Genomic DNA, 20767 nt, shown 5'->3' on the forward strand with positions numbered 1-20767 from the left:
CTGAGTGTTTAATGGATCAGAACTACAGATTGCATCGATCTCAGACCAACAGACATCGTTGACGAATTCAAGCTTGAACGTTCTTCTCAGTTTGACCCGTATGGTTTTGGCGTAAAATATGAATGCGTCCTTTTTAAAAATCTTCCTCCTGACACGAAGTTGTTTGACGAGTTGTTGAGACTCGATTACTGAGAACATGCGCGTCATAAAAAGGTTCATATGAGTTCAGCATCTGGGTCATTTCGGATCATTTGTTCTCCTTAAAGGGACGCTAGTGAAGTTTGTTTGAGGTACTTCTACACAGTCAGAGTATTACTACAGTACATGGAGTAAAGTAATGTTCTGCTGTGGACGTATTTTAGACTCCTAAAATAATCTATATCAGTCTGAGAGAACGTTATATTTAGAATATTTTCTTTACCTTTCTGTCAGACAGACTGAAGCTGTTATCTATGCTCTCTGCATTCACTAAACACTGATTAACCTCTCTGAACACACTTCATACGACCTCACTTCACTTCCAATGAGGACTTGTTGGCTGTGAGAGGAAATGAAAGTAATAAAATCTGCAGGCTTAGTTAGTCAGACGAGATGTTGTTCTACTGCAGAAGCCTGAAAGAGGATGAACAGATCCGAGCGTCCTCTGGAGGAGATCACCTCTCAGCCCTCTGCTGTCTGACGGTTGCAACAACAGATGGACATTGAATCATGAAGGATTTACAGGAAAAAAATAGACTTTTGTCTTGTTTAAATCCTGCAGACGGAGCCGAACGACAGAAAAGTTTGAATCTAGATACTTTAACAACATTTAAATCCACGCACTCAAACTCTTAGACAGCTGAACGCCGAGGTACCGAAACTAAAGCCAACGTTCGAGGTCGGCGTGTCGTCTCCTGTTCATCAAGAGCTGGAAGTTGCTCCCGGCTGCTTCGCTGCTATTCACCGTCTCTCTTCCTCGTTCTTCGGTCTCATTCGTCTCTCTGCACTACTTGGCGTGACTGGCGTCTTTTTCTTTTTTAAGGGACTCCTCAGAGGCTGATGGATGCTGGTGGAGGAATAGTCACATTCAGCTAAACTCAAACTTTACTCAGCAGCTTTATCTGTAGAATACAGTCCAACAGTCATTCAGTATTTGTTTAATTTCAGGACGCGGATGATGCTTTTTGATACAGGTTTGCCTCCATGCAGTCCGGAGAATATTTGATAGTACTTCCTAGTTTTTAATACTCATACTTTCATGAGTATCCAGCTATTTATAGAAAGACACCTTGTTGAATCTTGTTTTTACTGGTTCTCTTTGTGGATTCGATGTCGCCTTCCATGCGCTAAATGTTTATTCCAACCAAGATTTATCCACTAAAGGTATAAAAAACAAAAAGACTGAGGCTTATATATATATAACAGTTCTGTTCATATTACATACACGTCTCTTCGGATCTACTCAGAGAAAGGCATTGTGGGTAACTGCAGGTCGCGTAGGAGCCGATGAAAACACCTCCCAAATCTGTGGTTTGAAACCGAAAACGTAAACTTGCTCGTGTACGTATTTGATGGTACAACCAAGTTTTGGATTGTCAGTGCTGTTGGTAACTCAACATATTGAATAGTTATTGATTAAGTATTTAATCTAATCAGAGAAAGACGACTCATAAAAGCTTCAAAATCTTTGTACATGCTGGTTTTTAATGCGTCGCCTTCCTTCTCAAAAACACTGTTCACATCATTTTAGGATCCTCGTGTACGACAGCTTAGAAGATCCTTCCACGCTTATAGAAATGTAAAGAGAGAAATGATCCTCGTCTTCTTAGGTTTGTGATATTTACGGAGTCGGACAACTTGTCAAAAAGCACCATCAACCGGATTAGACTCCGCCCACTCAGCAGATTATAACCGTGGTTTCAATCCCCGAGTGGGACAGATTTCTGCTCCGGAGTCCAGATGGTGTCGGAAACAACGGCTCGCTCTGTTTTTACTGTCGTGTCATCACACATCTGCCGTTTTCGCTGAGACTTTTATTTAAAGCAGTTTCACAGGAGTGATAGTAAATAAAGAGTAAAATGTGTTAAATACACAGTTCTTCATGTGTTGGCTTGATTATAGCCTCGTAAACCTGCGAGCTACTCGCAACCACAAACATGTTGTGGTTTTCTTTTGTCTGCGTCTGTAACTTATAACAGATATCAATATCTGTGCTTCTTTAAACTCTGAACTGATCATTTAGTCTCTGATCGATCTCATTGATTTCATGCTTTAAGCGTTAGTTGCTGTCAGCTAGCTAACAGACGCTAAAACGCTGTCGGCAACTTTAAACCAAACAGCTTCTGTTTCTACAGCTGGTGCTCTTCTTTGTTTGTCCATATTGGTGCTAATTCTCACATTGTTGGTATGTTGGTCTGGTGACAGGATGCATTATGGGAACTATATTCCAGACTCCAAGATGGCGCCCATTTATTTGAACAAAATGTCCAGCTGCGTACATTGGCCAGCTAAATGTTTTTTAGCTTCGTGGTTGGCTTCCACCATTGTGTGTTCCACTGCACATGCTCAGTAGTGTTTTCCCCACATTGTGATTCACAAGAACCTACATTTAAAAAAAAGCCTACAACAAATTGTGTGTTACGTGTGTTTCACAGACATCTCCTTTTTTTAATGGTGCTCTATGGGGAAATATTTGGGCTGCATTTTTTTTTTTTTGTAATTGCAGTACTGATGTTGGCCACTGGGGATCATGTGGGCGACATATTCAACTCTCTTTAGACATCACTTACTGCTTAGATATCAGATTCAGACATGCAGATAAGTCTGGTGTTGGAAAATCAACTGTACAAAACTGAGATGGACGCGGCTCTTAAATCAACGCTTAGATTTCCCCAAAAACGTTGACGGATATCAGTGCCGAGACTCTGTAAGCTGCAGTTCCTCTAATGGCCACTAGATGTTGCTCCTGAAATCCATAATTCATAATTTACTAAATGAACATCATGCTGTATTGAAGAAGACTTGAAACTAGAGATTGAGACCATAAACTCATGTTTACAATGTTTACTGAGGTAATAAATCAAGAGAGAAGTAGAGTCATTTTCTCATAGACTTCTATACAACCAGAGGAGTCGCCCCCTGGTGGACATTAGAGAGAATGCAGCTTTTAATACACTGACAACGACGGCAGCGATCCGGTTAAATCCAACCTTCAGGCTTCGTCACATCCCCCTCACATAAATAACTGTATGTTGATAACTTTCCGTGGATTCAAACCAGCAACCCTCTGATCCGAAAGTTCACTTTTTACAAAAAATGATTATTATCTTGATTTCAAACTCAGCTTTTAAGATCGTGTCATTGAAGTCCTGCCGATGTGATGTTCTCCACCTCGTCCGCAGTGCATCGCTCCGGTTCTCTGGGCTCTTAACGTGGCGTCCCGCTAGCTGCTTAATGGCCTCTGACAGGCCGTCCCCCCCCCCCCCCCCCCCCCCCCCCCCCCCCCCCCCCCCCCCCGTGGCAGCACTTTTCCTCCAAACAGCCTGACAACGAAGCAGCCGAGCGTTTCGGTCCAAAAAGGGGCCGAGAGCACAAACACACTGCAGCATCGTCCACGCTGAACCAGAGTAAACAACGAGCTCCAACATGCTTTTAGACTCTCGCTCTATTAAAAGCACGGGCGACCTCAACGCGGACAAAAGTATACGTGCACGGACGACATTTTTAAAAACATTTTTTGAATTTTATTTATTTCTTAGTTTATTTTGATCGTATCTGTCTCACTGAGCTCTCTGTTCTTGCTTTTGCTACTTTGTCTGTCAAAGCACTTTGTAAACTCTGTTTTTAAAGGTGCTCTATAAGTAAAGTTATTATTATTATTATAATCTGCGGCTGGTTTCACAACTTGACTGCTGGGATTTGGTCCCGTTCAGCCCAAAGAGCACCAGTTAGGTCCAAACAACGTCCCAAAGGTGTTGGACGGGTTGACTTCAGGGTTCTGGTTCTTTGGAGCTGATTTCGTGTTTTTCAATCAGGAAAAGAGACAAACTAGAGCAGGTTTGTAGCTCTACCCATGAAAAGTAATGCATAAAATCTATTTATATGTCGTCCACGTTAGTAAGTATGAAGAGCGATGAAGTCCACGTTTAGGTGGGTCCAACAATGCTGGACTCTCACCCAGGAGACCGTAGTTCATGTCCCGTGTGAAATCAGAAGTAACGGTTCGTTCTTAATTACTTTAACCTAAATCACCAAGTAGCTTTGTTGCCTAAAATGCAGCTGAGTTGTTTCCCGTCTACAGTCAGAAGTTTATTTTGAGAAGACTGTGTGCGTGTAACGTGTTGGACTGTTGTAGGAAAAAACGAGGAACTTTTTCGGAAGATATTATACGAGCTGCTGTGCGAGGAAAATGTTTGTTAAAAAATATCATTGTGTGCTGCACAACAATAAGTCGATTGACAGAAAACTAAAAACAGTTTTGATAATCAGTTGATCTTAAAAGTTGAACTGTTGTTTGGACAAAATAGAACGTCTGCAGACGTCACCTCTCGCTCTGGGAAACAAGGATGTTTTTTATAACTTTCTAACGTTTTGTTCATAAAACAATTTATTGTGAACTTCATCAAAAATATATCGGCATGAAAATAGGTCCAGTTTTCTGCAGCATTGAGACTTCCCTTCAGTCTATAAGAGCTCAAAAGACATTGGACAACTTACTTCAGCCCATACAGTGAACATGCATGCACACACACACACACACACACACACACACACACTGTCTCACTTTCAAATGCACATGCATGATACCGTGTATTCAGTATCTACACACACACACACACACACTGTCTCACTTTCAAATGCACATGCATGATACCGTGTATTCAGTATCTACACACACACACACACACACACTGTCTCACCATCTGCTCCGCTGCTTCAGCCTCCAAACAGAGAAAGAAGACAGAAACTGATCTGCTTCATCTGCAGCGTTTCAGAAAAGAAGAAGAAGAAGAAGAAGAAACTCGTCCGTCTTTAAACCACAACCTGGGTCTGGTCTTTCAGAGTCCAGAAAACCAGAAACTGATTCCTCGTCTTCGTCGTCGTCTTCGTCCTCTCCGTCCTCATTGCTGCTCTATCAGCTCCCTCTGATCGTCTCTGAGCTCCTGTCCAACACACACCCAGCCTGCTGACTGAGGGCGAGCGAGAGAGAGAGAGAGAGAGAGAAGCCACATGCTGCTGCTAATGGTGTGTGTGTGTGTGTGTGTGTGTGTGTGTGTGTGTGTGAGATGTGCATTAAAGCAGAGTTTGACAGAAATAGTAACAGTGCAGAGTGTTGCAGCTGCAGGCTGAGCTCTGAATGAATGAATGGAGAGAGAGGGATGAGGGAGGAGAGGAGGGAGAGAGACAAACAGACAGAGAGAGAGAGAGAGAGAGAGAGAGAGAGACAGAGCGAGAGAGACACACAGGCGGCAACCTCCGGTTCTGCAGAGTGAAGCTAAAGCTTCATGTGTTAAAGCTGCATTCTCTCTAGTGTCCACCAGGGGGCGACTCCTCTGGTTGTATAGAAGTCTATGAGAAAATGACTCTACTTCTCTGTTGATTTATTACCTCAGTAAACATTGTAAACATGAGTTCATGGAAAACTGGGTTGCTTGACTGCATTATCTGACCGTTTAAACCCATTTTATGATCCTTTTTTTTTACCACCAGAATTATTGTTGTTGTGCTCCCCACAAGAGAACTATATCGACTCTGCTCAACAGAGAGTTGGTTAAAAGAAAATGTTGTATTCAAGCAAAATGCTGCTAGATATTTATCAGTATAAAGTAGTATAAAAAATTACAGGAAGTTAAGTAGAAATTTAAAAAAGATGAATCGACCTGTGAAGGAACACGTAGAGAGAAAATCTGAATATAAAGAAATGAAGAAAGGTGTAAACAGTGCTGGTAGAAAATGTAACCATAAAATGTGAATGTCCTCCGGGGAGCTCTCTCTCTCTCTCTCTCTCTCTCTCTCTCTCTCTCTCTCAGTTCTGCAGCTTAAAGGTTTTTATTTCAACGACGTCTACGTCTAACAATAAAGATGCAGATAGTGGCCGTGGACTCCTCGTGCACGCCGTGATGTCGACCCGTAGAATGAACGCTTTTGTCCCGTCGTGCACTCGTCCAGACCTGCAGACTGCAGCAGAACCGGTGCAGCTGCAGCACTGAAGGGCGGCGATAAGGACGCTGCTGACGGGGAAAAAGGAGGAGAAAAAGAAAAAGAAGAAGAGAGGAAAACAGAAAAAAATCAAACAGCAGAGCAAAGCCGCAGACCACTGAGTCTGCAGAGAGGCTGTTTCAAAGAGAACAGGAAGCATTAAGAGGTTTAAAGAAGCTTCTTTCTGCTGCTAAACATCCTCACTGATCTGTGATCTGAACTTCTATAAACTACAGGAGAAGTTATCAATCAGCTGTTATGTTTCTCTTCTTCATTCAGACACCGAATGTTTTATTTACATGTAAAATAGTTTGAATGAAACGATCTAAACTCCCTCACGTGACGGAATAATCAGTAGTTATTGATTGAAGAGGTTCAAACTGTGATTAGTTCAGCTAATGATCCAGCAGTTACTCTAGACTCCAGACTGAAGTCAATTGTTGATTCCAGCTCGTTCAAGGCTGCTTTTATTGTGAAACTCTTTGACACTGAAACAGGAAGCAGTTTTTATTTAATCTAAGCTTCTAGTTTCTCATTCAGCAGATCAGAGGACCTGTGTGTGTGTGTGTGTGTGTGTGTGTGTGTGTGTGTGTGTGTGTGTGTGTGTGTGACTGCAGACTGCAGACTGCGGTGAGGAACAGTTTTCATTATAGAAGTGACAGAAAGCATTTGGAGATCTCACGTCTGAGTGGAGACGACCCCGCTGGTCCTCTGACGCGGGACGAGGCGTCCGGCTCAGACCGGACCTTTGAACCACGTCGGGTCTTTAAATAGCTCCGGTAGTGACTTCATGGAAGTTAATGAAGAGAGAGGAAACATAGAGCGACTGTACCTGGATTTGTTTTTAGGTTATGTGACAGTTTAAGAGCGACGTTTGGTTCAGTGTTTGTTTTTAAGATCAAACGTGACTCATCAGAGGGACGCTGCAAATCTAAAGAGCGAATAAAACACGTAACATAAAACTTTATTGTTCACATTTAAAAAAAAGAAAAAATGTCACTTCCCCAAATCCAAAGAGCATTGCTGAGGAGCTAACGTTAGCCCGATAAAGCTGCAGTCAGTGCTTAATGCTATGCTAACTCTTTGTCCTAGAAGTAGCACCCAGGCACGCTAACGTTAGCCGTTCACTGTACATCAGAGCATTGAGTACACTTCTGCATGTTTTTTGAAAGGTAATTATTTTTAAAAGAAACGACCTCCTAAACTTTTTTGTTTGCTAAGCTGAGCAGCTGTGATTGGACAGTTGTTGTTCAGGGGGCGGGGCTTCCGTTTGATGGTAGCAGTGGTGGAAGAAGCACTCAACAACTGTTCTCTGGTCAGATAAAATGGCCGACGTCTTCACATTAAAAACTCAGCATCAACTTTGACTGTGTTTGAGCACCGAGTGTCATATACTGAAGAGAGTACCTGCACTGAAGTACCGTACTGCAGTGAATGGACTTAGTTACTCTGCACCACTGGATGTTTGTCACCGGCTCCTAAACTCTCGATGTGTTCTTCACTGTGATGATCAAAGTAATAAAGCTGCTCCGGTGCATCACCGAGAGACTCACACACACACACACACACACACACACCTACACACACACCGCTCAGTGTTTACATCCCTTCATTAGTGACAGAGGTGAACCCGGTCCAATTGATTTCCTTTCCTCTTCCACAAACACAGCCAACAGTTCGGCTCTGCAGAGTCCGTCTCCTTCTGTCTTTAATGTGTGTGTGTGTGTGTGTGTGTGTGTGTGTGTGTGTCTGTCTATTTTCTATTTTTAGCTGTCGGGCTGCAGATGTCCTTGGATTTGCTGGAAAAGATGTTGTGGGCCATCGCCAAGCAGGTGAGCAGAGGACTCTTCTGACCCTTTAACCCTGAACCAGACCACGACAGAGAGCTGCAGGGACCACGTAGTCCTGCAGTCCAACAGGAAGTCATCGTCACTGGTGTCCTCCACAGACAGCCAATCAGATTCTTCCATCGGATTTCAGATTATTGCAGATAATATTACTTTACTATGCTTTAGGGGCGGGGCTACACAGTGATTGACAGGTCTCTACCAGAGACGTATACGACGTCTCTACGTCACTCCTCCTCAGTCCACATATGGTCACTTCCTGTTCACTGGTTGCAAAAAAACCAAGATGGCGACGAGCAAAACACCGAACTTGTGGCTTCAAAACATCCACAAACCAACGAGTGACATCACGACTACGTCCACTCCTCATACACAGTCTGTGTCGATCTGCAGTCCGACTGAAGTGAAACCAACTCTTTCACTCTGTGACGCTCCGACAATAATCCCGTGGATCAGAAGTCCTTTATTTCATCCGACCCCTCGTTAGGGAGCGGAGCCCGTTAATTGTCTGCTTTAAGTCCCTTTGACGTTTCACATCGAGGTTAAAGAGGAACGAGCACAGAATGAGACGTGAAACAGACGGATTCCACTCTTCAGAGACCAAAGTCAAGATAAATGTTTCTTAAGCTCCTCCGTCTGATCTCAACAGTTTTCACATTATTTAAGTTCTTTTTTTTGCTGCAGTTAATTAAAATGTAATTAAACGTTCTGCAGCTTTATGATCGCGACGATGACGTTGATCGTTATTTAATCTCCGAAATATGAACAGTTATATTTAGTAATAAATGCCGTCAGAGTCTGAGGTTACACTCGTCTTTTCAATGTGACGCTTATTTGGTGATAAACATATTTCATTTCCTTTGAACTCTTCACAATAAAAGCACCGTGTTGTTCTCGCTGCTCACTCTTCCTCCCTGCAGTTTTAGTGAACTTATTTATTGAGGAATAGACGCTAATTTATAAACAGATTCCTATATATTCTTCACAATAAAAGTATTGTTGTTATTTTAAAAGCTTTTATTTTGAAGCAGCAGCAGCCCAGGTTTTCCTCCTCTCTTCCCTTTTGAGGATCTCCCGTGTGGTGAGGAAGATGATGGAGACCTTCGTCTGATAACTCCTGTCTGGATCCTCACAAACTCAATGTGAGCCAGACCACCTCAGGACGTGGTCTGGCTGATCGGATCCAGTTAAAGCGTCCTGGTGTGAGAGTCTCATTTAAAGACAAGCGTAACCTCGTTAAACGTCCTCCTCAGCACGACTTTACTTCCTGCTGACAGTGAAGATCAAATAGAAAACGATTCTATTTTCATGGTTTGTAACGAGCGTCACAGCTTCTCTGGGACTCTAGTTTGACTTCACACGTTACGTCTAGTGACGAAGTTTGACCCCAGACCTGACACACACACACACACACACACACACACACACACACACACACACACACACACACACACACACACACACACACACACATATACACACTCACACCATCACACGCACACATATACACCATCACAGACGCACACCATCACACACACGATCACACACACCATCACACACACACACACACACACTCATACATATACACACTCGCACACACACAAACACACCATCACACGCACACACACACCATCACACACGCACACACGATCACACGATCACACACACCATCACACACGCACACCATCACATACACACAGACACACATACACACACTCTCACACACACACACACACACTCTCACACACATAGACACACCTACACACACACACAGACACACACTCTCACACACATAGACACACCTACACACACACACACACACTCACTCTCACACACACACACACACTCTCACACACATAGACACACCTACACACACACTCTCACACACATAGACACACCTACACACACACACAGACACACACTCTCACACACATAGACACACCTACACACACACACACACACTCACTCTCACACACACACACACACTCTCACACAGTCCAGTGGAGCAGAAGAAGCGCTGCAGACGTCCTTCAGAGGTTAATGGGCGATAACGTTGTTAAACTGCTGTCGGCCGCTTCAATGTTTTCACAGGACTTCCTGTTTGCTGACATTTACTCTTCTGGTCGTAAACAGACGTTTAACCTCTGATTTACATTCTGGAGTTTAGATCAGAAGTCCAGCTCAGTGTTGGTGCTAAATGTGGTCGACTGAGGCAAAGACATCCAGAGCATCCAATGCATCCAGTGAACAGGAAGTGACCATATATGGACTGAGGAGAAGTTTCAACACGTTGCTGCTGTTTTGAATCTGTTGAAGAACTTTAAAGTTATTTTAAAAATGTGGTCACGATTTTGAAATATTTCTTTTAATTTGTAGTTGTATAATATTCTGACAGTTATCTCTTCTGTGTTCTTCTCCTCGTCAGCCCAGCGACACAGACGTGAGTAAACACTGATTATTGATGATAGATTCACAGCTTGTGTGTTATATTTCATATTTCATCCCTCTTTATATTTATACTGTCTGTGTTTAACACGTCACACCACGATGTAACATTAAGACACAATATTCACTTCCATCACATCCTGGATACTGACGTTTAAGATGAATCAATCTAAATGAGTTCACTGTTAACTCTCTGTCTCTCTGTCTCTATCTCTCTCTCTCAGTGTTCGGCCATTGAAGGCGTGTGTCCTCTCAGCTGTGAGAGCGCTGTAAGTAATCCCTCCACCGAGCTGTCTGCTCCTCACCGAACATCACTTCTTTTATTTTGAAAAACACTCACACTTCCTCTTCTCTCCTTCTGCTTCCTGCTCAGGAACTGAACTGTTTCCTGGTCGATAACAACGGCTTCGTCCTGATCTCAAAAGAGAGGAACGAGGTGAGGTCAGAGATATATTCATTGGTTATGATGCTTTAGGGGTCTATATATATATATATATATATATATATATATATATATATATAATATATTAATATATATTTATATATTATATATATTTATATATATATATATTTAATATTAATTAAATGGAGAACTGCTCTGAGATTCTTTATTAAATCCTTTGTTGATTAAATGTAACTCAGTTTAACCTCTTCAGCTGGTTTCTTCAGGAGGCTCGTGAACAACATCTGGATGATCATGTTTTGGTTTTAATCTATGTTTGTAGAGCATTAGTGCTGAAATATGCTGCACCTGATGACCTCATCTGACTGTGGGCGGGGCTTAGACTGGGGGCGGAGCTGAACCACATTTAATTAACCAAAAAAGTTACCAAAACCCAAACACATTAAGTTTATCTGACTTAACATTGTGATCTTCGTAATTATCTCATAATCAGGACTAAGTAATAATTTTGACTTAAAATTAAATATAAAATAATAATTCTTTATTGTGAAAAAAGTAAATACAAATAATATTTTTTTACTGTGAAAAATTAAGTATAACATATTTTTATTTACTATGTAGTTAAATATAGTTATTTAATTGTGTCTTTTGTTTTCTTTTTGTGTCTCTAATTTATAGTTATTTTTACATATTTTTAGTATTTTCGTTCTTGTCCCTAATGGGCTTCCGTACCTTGCTGTCACTTTCACCTTTCAGGACCTTTGAAGCGTCTGAGTGTAGAGACTAACGAGCAGCTGTTCATCTGACAGCTGCTCGTTAGCGCTGGATTAACTCCTGTTAGGAGCCGTATTACTGAGGATTAATGCAGATAACACACACACACACACACACACACACACACACATACAGGCTTCTATATCATGAATCTCTCTCTGGACCTTCGGCTTGTAGTCCGGTTGAGGACTTGTTGTTACCGGGAGTGGAACCTGTGATGTCCGTGTCACAGGTCGGTGACCGTGACCTCATCAGCCCTCCAGATGTTGAGCAGCTGGAGGGCTGATGAGGTTTATCTGTGTCCTCTGTGAGGCTGTCGGGACGTCCAGCTGGAGGACGGAGCACTCAGCGTCTCTTACGTAACATCACGGAGGTCTGAGCTGTGAACACGTTGTTGTGTCTGTAGTCTGAGCTCCTGACTGGGAGCTGAGTATCCTTTAAATACTACCAGTACTACCAGTACTTCATAACTTCTACTTCATTCCATTACATCATGTGAATGGAGGCGTTTTAAATGCCATCGAGTCTCCTCCTCATTCAAATACATTTGACATGGAAGCATCTTTCTTCAGATGTGTAGCTGAGCCGTACTTCTTTAAAGAGACGCGATGAGCTGTAGCTGCTGCTGTAGACGACCAATCACAGGACGCATTATCCAAACAACTCTGGTGCTGATTTAGGTTTTTCTCTGGATGTGGGTCGAAAAATATTCAGATGTTGTTTGACTGAAGACGTTTTGATACGACTTGAGTTTGGATTAGTCCGGTTATTACCTCACTCATTTACAAAGATATAACTGCGTGTATATTCCACTTCTGAGTTGGAACACTAGAGGCTGCTGACATTTTATTTTACTAAATTATTTTATTTTATTTTATTTTATTTTATTTTATTTTATTTTATTTTATTTATTTTATTTTATTTTATTTTATTTATTTTATTTTATTTTATTTTATTTTATTTTATTTTATTTTATTTTATTTTATTTTATTTATTTTATTTTATTTTATTTTATTTATTTTATTTTATTTTATTTTATTTATTTCATTTATTTCATTTATTTTATTTCTCAGTTTATTTTGATCAGATCGACGGTCTCACTGATCTTTCTGTTGTTGTTATTGTCTTGTTTTTGCTGCTTTGTCTGTCAAAGCTCTTTGTAAACTCTGTTTATAAATAAAGTTATTATAAAAATGATTATAATTATTATTATTATTATAATAATAATAATATATATATAATATATATATAAAATATAACAATAATTATTATTATAATAATTATAATTATAATAATAATTATTATTATAATTATAATTATTATTATAATAATTATAATTATTATTATTATAATAATTATAATAATTATTATTATTATGAAAAACTGCTTGACCCACATTGATTCCAAGTCGATGAAAACATTCTCCTCAGTTCATCAGTTCATCAGTTCATCAGGTCATCATGATGGAACTGATGAAGTTTGTTTGTATTGATTTGTAAAGAATCGTGCTGACGTTGTTTCAGTCTCTTCTCGGTGATGAAGTTCTGATGAACGATCATTAAACCAAACATCAACACCTATGAGTGAAACTGTGAATGTGTGATTGTTTGTCCTGTGATGACGTCTGATATTCTGATCACAAGCTGAACCTGATGACCTCCATGAAGGTAGAACGTGCTGCATTAGTCTGAGCCAGGTGTACCTAATAAACCGGACACGTTGAGCTCAGTTTACCAAAGATGTGACCGGATGTTCAGTGATGATGAAATGATCCGTTGTGAACACCTTCACTGTGTTATTGAGCGGTTGATGTGTGTGTGTGTGTGTGTGTGTGTGTGTGTGTGTGTGTGCTGCTGTAACCTTAAAGCAGAGTCGCTGCACTGAAGCAGCTCTTTGTCAGTATTTGCATGTCTGCTGCGCTCCCAGCGGCCTTACTAAGCAGATATTATGATGAACTGCTTCCTGGAGCGTTCTGCTGAGCTCTGGTTTTATCATGGAAACACCCAGAGAACCCTGGTGGGGCGTGAAGGTGCAGCGTTCACCATAAATATTTAATCGGTCGGGGATTAAGTCGGTGCTGACGAAAAGAAACGAGTCGTGGTGAGCTTGTTATCGGTCGTACACACAGGAAACGATCAATGATCTCCTGAGACACTGAGGCACTACTGTATCCAATGAGGTCCTGAACCAGACTCAGCTAGTCCTGATCCTCTATGAACCAGTCTCAGTGTAGTCCTGATCCTCTATCAGACCTCCATCAGTAAAGAGACCATCAGAGAGAAGATGGTCTGTTTCTATAGAGTTATTCTTGTTGCTCGTCATCGGAGCCACCGGGTCGGATTCTGGTGAAACCAGATGAACTCATGCAGGTTCACCAGAACCTCCTTCAGCTCAGAGTCCAGCAGAGACCGGTCCACCGTGGACAGACCCAGATCCTCCAGCAGAGACCGGTCCACTGTGGACAGACCCAGATCCTCCTCCTCCTCCTCCAGGAGCAGAGCTTCTCCTCTCTGGGAGCCAACACATATTGCTGGACCCGCTGGAGGGAAGGGAGGCAACGGGAGAACCAGAACCAGGACTGAGAGGAGCAGACTGTCAGACCTGCTGCAGTAACATGAGAGGTTTTCTAAAGAGTCTGGTGCTCAGAGACACTACCGCTTTAGACCACAGGGGGCGCCAAAGTCAACACATTATGAAAGTTAAAAGAATAGCATCAAAGAGAAGAGGCTCTATACTGCTATTATTATCATGCTAACATGCTAAACATTAGCACGAGTGGGAGCTGACCGGTGGTTTGATGGTCGGGCGTTCTGTGTTCCTGCTGCAGCAGTTTGGTTTTATTCCAGCTGTTCTCAGGTGAACAGAGGTGTCGGGTTTCAGTGTCGAGTCCTCCGAGGCCGCCGGGGGAAACTCCCGGTGATTCAGACGGAGATGAAGTGGATGAAGTGTTGGCAGAGAGCAGCTTGTAAAAAACGCGAACAGAGCTGCTGAGACACAAACGCTGTGAATAATTCAGAGACTGTTGCTGCTGAGGGCCGGACTCACTGCAGCCGGACCTCCAGCTCCAGACTGCAGGATGATCTCACGTAGAGTTCTGCTCTCTGTCTTTACTGGGAACATGTTTTAAATATTGGCCAGAGCTGCTTTAAATCAAGTGCTTTGTTTCATTCAAAGAAATAGTTCAACAAATGTTCTCGTTTCACTCGTTTCAGTTCTGAGAGCTCGTGTCTGTGTGTCGTCATCCGGCTGCTATCTATAAATATATATATATATATATATGTATATATATATATATATATATATATGTATATTTATAGATATATAGCTTAAATCCCTAAAGAGTGAGGCAGTGATATCCTGTGGAGCTGAAGAAGAAGTCATGTTGAAACATTAATTATTAAATATCTGGTGCGTCGTGGCCTCCAGTGTTCCACTGAACGACGTCTATCAGTTCACTCGCCTCGTGTTTCCTCCACTTCATGAGTTAAAGTCAATGAAGACGTCCGTTAAATCACAAACGTGAGGCTTTAAAGTGTCTTAAATGTTGAAGAAGAGGAAGCAGAATTTAAAACAAAGAGGATGATGATGATAGTTTGTGATATTAATATGTAGAACTTTGTGACGTTGTGTTTTCCAGGTCGGACGCTTCTTCGGTGAGGTGGACGGGTCAGTGATGGCGTCTCTGATCAAGATGGGGATGTTCAAAAAGTACGAGTGACAGACAGGAAGTACTTCTTCTCCTCCTTCTTCTCCTTCTTCTCCTCCTCCTCCTTCTTCTTCTTCTCCTCCTCCTCCTTCCTCCTCCTCTTTCTTCTTCTCCTCCTCCTCCTTCTTCTCCTTCTCTTCCTCCTTCTTCTTCTTCTTCTTCTTCTCCTCCTCCTCCTTCTTCTCCTTCTCCTCTTTCTTCTTCTTCTTCTCCTTCTTCTTCTTCTCCTCCTTCTTCTCCTTCTCCTTTCTTTTTCTTCTCCTCCTTCTTCTCCTTCTCCTTTCTTTTTCTTCTCCTCCTTCTCCTCCTCCTCCTCTTCTTCCTTTCTTCTTCTCCTCCTTTCTTCTCCTCTTTCTTCTCCTCCTTCTCCTCCTCCTCCTCTTCTTCCTTTCTTCTTCTCCTCCTTTCTTCTCCTCCTTCTTCTTCTTCTCCTCCTTTCTTCTCCTCCTTCTTCTCCTCCTCCTCCTCCTCCTCCTCCTCTTCCTCCTTTAACGGTGGTTGGCAGACAGCTTGTGTGTGCAGTAGCTCCGCCCACTGATCCTCCATGTGGACTGAGGATCTACTTTCTCTCTTCCATCATTATAAGGAGACTCTTCTTGAGTTCATTCCTGATATTTTATCTTCTGACAGAACAATGAAACAAGCGTCACACTTTCTATTGTTCCTCTTTCACAGAGTGATGTGTGAACACCGGTGTTCTTCAGCCTCGTCTAGATGCTGACCGACGCTTTATTTCTGTAGAGATATCGTCTTTACTCCTGTTATTCCTTCTGCTTCATCTTTTAGATTCAACACTTTAGCTTCTGACCTACTTGTGTTATATTACGTTCTTTAAACTCTTCAAAGACCTTTTTTCTTTCTCATTTCCATGAAGTGGGACAGGAATGAATAGAGATCACAGTGTTTCATACAGACTCACTGAAGCTGCTCCAGCCTTTGTGTTGTAATAACTACGACCATCATCTCTCAGCAAACAGAGGAATGATCGGAGGCGTGAGGACGGTGTGTTCACGCGTTAGCGTTTAGGACGTTAATGTGAGCGTTTGTTTGCAGAGTGTCGTTGTTCGACTACCAGGCGATGTGTAGGAACAGTCACCATCACGCCAGCGGCGCCCGGCCTCTCCTCAGCGTGAGTTACTGATCTATAACTTCTGTTTCTGGAGCTGTGAGAAGATCAACGTCTCGTTGCTCGTTGTGATGTTTCTTTATTTATTCGCACACAGTTCTTGTGTTCTTGTGTTCACTCTGTTTTCTCTCCTGCAGCCGTTTTACGGCTTCGCTGCGCTGATCAAATGGGTTTTCTCCAACGCTCTCATGTAAGTGTCCACTTCTAAAAACTTTATTAACACCTGTGAACATGTTCAATCGGCACAGACATTTTTTTCTTGTCTTCATATATATTTGAATTAATTATAATAATTATAATTATAATAACAAATAAAATGTGATCATTATTGTACTTAGTTAAACATGTATTATTATTATTATTATTATAATTAAACACATATATGCATTTCAATATACATATACATTCATATCAACTCATAATGAGAAGGAATAAAGATGATTCAATGTTTCTAACATCAGGAAGTTGACTCGTTATGTTTATGCTTAAAAACACATGATGTCATTGTTTACGTTTATTTTAAATAAATGAAACTCAAACAGTTTAAAAGCTGATGTCCTGTGGATATATATATGTGTAATATTCATGATTTGAATGTGCATAAATCAGAGTCTAAATGTCAGATGAGTAAAGAAATGAAACAGATTTCTCTGAATAGAAACGAATAGAACGACTTTGAGTGGCGGACCCCTCCACAGTTCAGAGTTATTACAAGTATCTGCTGGATGTGAGCGTGTGTACATGAAGTACATGAAGTACATCAACACTCTAAGTGTTCAGTGTACTTCCTGTTTGTGTCTCCGTTCAGGTTCCTGCTGGACTTTAACCTCTGTGCTCTCTGGACCTCCGACTACTTCGTGGACGGTGAGACGTGAACAAGTACTAGATAGTAAAAGTAGAAATACCACAGTGTAGAAATACTCTGTTACAAGTCCTGCGTTCAAGATATTACTTAGGTAAAAGTACACAAATATTAGTTAATTATTATAATTATTGATACGTTCATCACGTAAATGTGAAGCTCATTTTAATGACTTTATATTCTGCTGAGTCGTTTAATTTATAATAAGACTTCATTTATTCATTCATTTAGTTTTAATAATCTATTCTATAAAGTAACAAACGTTCATCAAACGAATGTAGTGAAGTAAAAAGTACAACATGTACCTCTGAGATGTAGTACAGTATAAAGTACACTATGTACCGCTGAGATGTAGTATGAAGTACAATAAATAAATAAAGGTCATCTGGCAACAGATCAGAGAACAGAATCAATAGTTATGAATTTAAATGAAGTGAAGAGTCGACTCAGGGTGCGTTTGTTTTCTTCACCTCATCACTGCTTTATGTCTCATCTACACACATTCTGCCTCATCTTCATCATCATCCTCATCCTCCTCACCTGGGTGTGTCCTCTGTGTCATCATGGTGATCCATCTTCATCCATCCAGCCAAGGCTGGATATCACACCAGTGAGTACAACGTGTGTGTGTGTGTGTTACTGAGACAGAGGAGACGTCCTCACAGAGACAGAAAGACACTTTCAGGACATTCTGACGGTGTGTGTGTGTGTGTGTGTGTGTGTGTGTGTGTGTGTGTGTGTGTGTGTGTGTGTGTGTGTGTGTGTGTGTCTCAGGTCATAAGCAGAAGAAGGTGGACGCTCTGCAGCCCTGTGACACGGCGTATCCCGGCTTCATGTACGACTCGTCTGTTAAAGAAGCAAACAGCCTCATCAAGTGTGGACGCTGCCAGAAGTAGGACACACACACACACACACACACACACACACACACACACTCTGTAAAAGTATTAATACTGCAAGTAAAAGTCCTGCATTCAAAAACAAAAGTATGTAATGTATTTCTGATTGATATAAATAATAGTGACTGTTGTAACTCCGTTGTATCTGTTGGTTTAATCTGCATCACTGCATCGTGTATAAATACACCTGCAGCTCCATCTAGTGGTCGGACCACGTAGTGTTCTAGTGCATCAGGTGTTCTTTCTTTGTTCATGAAGACAAATAGAAACTATTTTATTTTAAACTACAGTGAAGAAGTGAAGAAGAAACAGAGTTCAGGCTCAAATCACAGGATTAAACACCAGCTTCTGTATGATGTGAACGTGTCAAACTCTAAACTAATGCTTGACTTCACACCGAGGGTTGTTTACATCAAAGTAACCAATAACTCTTCAAGGTGCAGTGAGGAGGATTTGGTGGCATCTAGTGGTGACTTTTCAGATTACAGCTGTGAAAACGTGAACGTCCCTCTCTAGAGTTGGGTTTGTCCGCTCTGGGCTACCGTAGATATAAACAGCTGTTCATGAGGTTCACGGAAAACACAACGATTCTTATTTTCAGCTGATTAAACACGAAAGAAAACTTTAAAATATTGTGTTCCATTTCTGCCAAATGCAACAAAACACTACCTTTACACATTTTAAACATACAGTGTGTGTATATATATATTGATTGGTTGATTGTTTGTTTGGTTGGTTGTTTGATTGGTTGGTGGATTGATTGATTGGTTGGTTGAGTGTTTGATTGATTGGTTGATTGATTGATTGATTGATTGATTGACTGACTGACTGACTCCCCCTGTGTGTGTTGTGTTGCAGGATGTTCGTGGTGCAGCAGATCCCTGACAGTAACCTGGTGATGGTCGTGACTCAGGCCGACTGCGACTGCTCCCGTCAGTACGGATCGATCCTGCTGGAGCCCAAAGAGATCAAATATATCCTTCAGCTGTTTGTCGGCCTGCAGACGATCAAAGTTTTATTATTCTGTTTGAGGAAAGTGGAGCTGCTGTTTCATTGTGTGAGAAACAGTCTCACACAATGTTTCTAATGTGAGGTTTAAAATAACTTGTTACGCTGTTTAAATAAACTCGTAAATGTTCAAAGGATGCTGAGCGTGAGTCCTCAGCGGTGATCGGTCTGTTTTCTCCTTGACGTCAGTGAACATAACGCCACAGTGAAGTGCAACAGGATGAAATCCCAGAAGGTGCGCCGGCGTCCGGAGTCGTGCCACGCCTACCACCCGAAGGTGAGCGCTGAGTTTACAAGTGTTAGGAGATTATAGCCTTTAGAAAGTATTAACACGTCTTAAACCTCATGTTAAGAGGTGTTAGATTTTGAGGCTTGTCTTTTTCGACGTGCTAAAATACTGATACGATGTACATTGATGCATAATAAAGAAATACATCTCCAACCAACAATGATATAAGAGTATTGATCTGTATTGTTGTTATCTCTTAAACAGGAAGATGCGAAGGAGTGCGGCGGAGCGTCGGCCATCTTCCTGTCGCTGTCCGTCTTCTCGGCCTCTCTGCTCGTCTCGTTGCTGCTCCGCCATTGGACGTAAAGAAGGGACCAATCAGGAAGCTCCGAGGGAGGCGACCGGAGAGACAACAGGACATCTCACCTCTTCTTTGCTGCAGACGAGCTTCCACTCGCTCTGCGGTGGAGATAAAGGGCTATCGCGTGATTTTGGGTTTTTTTAAATTTATTTTTCTGAACTATAAACTGTAAACAAAGTCTTCGTCTGTTGAAACGGACTTCGATGGACGTAAACAGCGCAGCTCGTGTGGAGAAATGTTGCTGCTACATCCAAAGAATGTAGCGTCTTTGTAGCTTTTTTGATACAGAAGTATTGTATACAAAGTAGAGTTTTACATTTAAATCATTTACAATAAAAAAATAATATAAAAAAAAAAAAAGTAGGATTAAAAATAAGGGTTGAGCTTTAAAGTGGCAAACTAAGATTTTAATTTAAATACATTTCTGCTGTGGTGACAAACTGGATGTCTGTATTACAGAACAGGAAACTATTCACACAATTCAGAAAACTTGAAGTTCATGTTTTAACAAAACGTAAAATCATAAAATCATGAATCAAGCAGGACTGAAATCTCAAGGATTGCCACTTTAAACGCTGACACGCTCAGCTCTGTGGGAGGTCAAAGGTCAACAGAAAGCTCAGTGGCTGCACGTTAAAGGAAGGTCTCACAGATCCTTCACCTGCAGCTCACGTGGATTCAACCAGACCCAGACTCAGCAGCTGAAACTCAAACCGTGGATACAAAAACAAAGACTTTTGTGAAAGTTAGATGATTTCAGCAGTCACATGTTACACTTCCGGTTTCTCTGGACGGGAAGAGTTCTGTTTCCTGTGAATGAAAGAAACGATTCCACTTTCTCTTTCTGAGGAAAACATCAGGATTTAGTTTTGGGGAATTTTCCAGATCGAAAGACGTCTGTGAAGAGTCTGACCATCGACCCAACACTGT

The 20767-nt window shown here is 41.5% G+C and overlaps 1 protein-coding gene across 1 annotated transcript in view; it reads left to right on the forward strand.

Annotated features, from left to right (window-relative positions):
* LOC306698940 (voltage-dependent calcium channel subunit alpha-2/delta-4-like) overlaps positions 1-19842 on the forward strand; it is a gene marked incomplete at both ends in the record, with an annotated part of 80820 nt that extends 60978 nt beyond the window's left edge. Inside the window, 13 exons of the mRNA XM_079163441.1 lie at positions 7948-8009; positions 10450-10464; positions 10694-10738; positions 10843-10905; positions 15284-15354; positions 16406-16481; positions 16616-16668; positions 17287-17342; positions 17930-17950; positions 18115-18232; positions 19098-19226; positions 19437-19524; positions 19741-19842. Coding sequence (XP_079019567.1) covers positions 7948-8009; positions 10450-10464; positions 10694-10738; positions 10843-10905; positions 15284-15354; positions 16406-16481; positions 16616-16668; positions 17287-17342; positions 17930-17950; positions 18115-18232; positions 19098-19226; positions 19437-19524; positions 19741-19842 — 899 coding nt within the window. The remainder of the gene's footprint in view (positions 1-7947; positions 8010-10449; positions 10465-10693; positions 10739-10842; positions 10906-15283; positions 15355-16405; positions 16482-16615; positions 16669-17286; positions 17343-17929; positions 17951-18114; positions 18233-19097; positions 19227-19436; positions 19525-19740) is intronic.
* Positions 19843-20767: the final 925 nt, after the last annotated feature.

This window comes from Pholis gunnellus, assembly GCF_910591455.1.
Source record: "Pholis gunnellus genome assembly, chromosome: 7".
Lineage (NCBI taxonomy): Eukaryota > Metazoa > Chordata > Actinopteri > Perciformes > Pholidae > Pholis > Pholis gunnellus.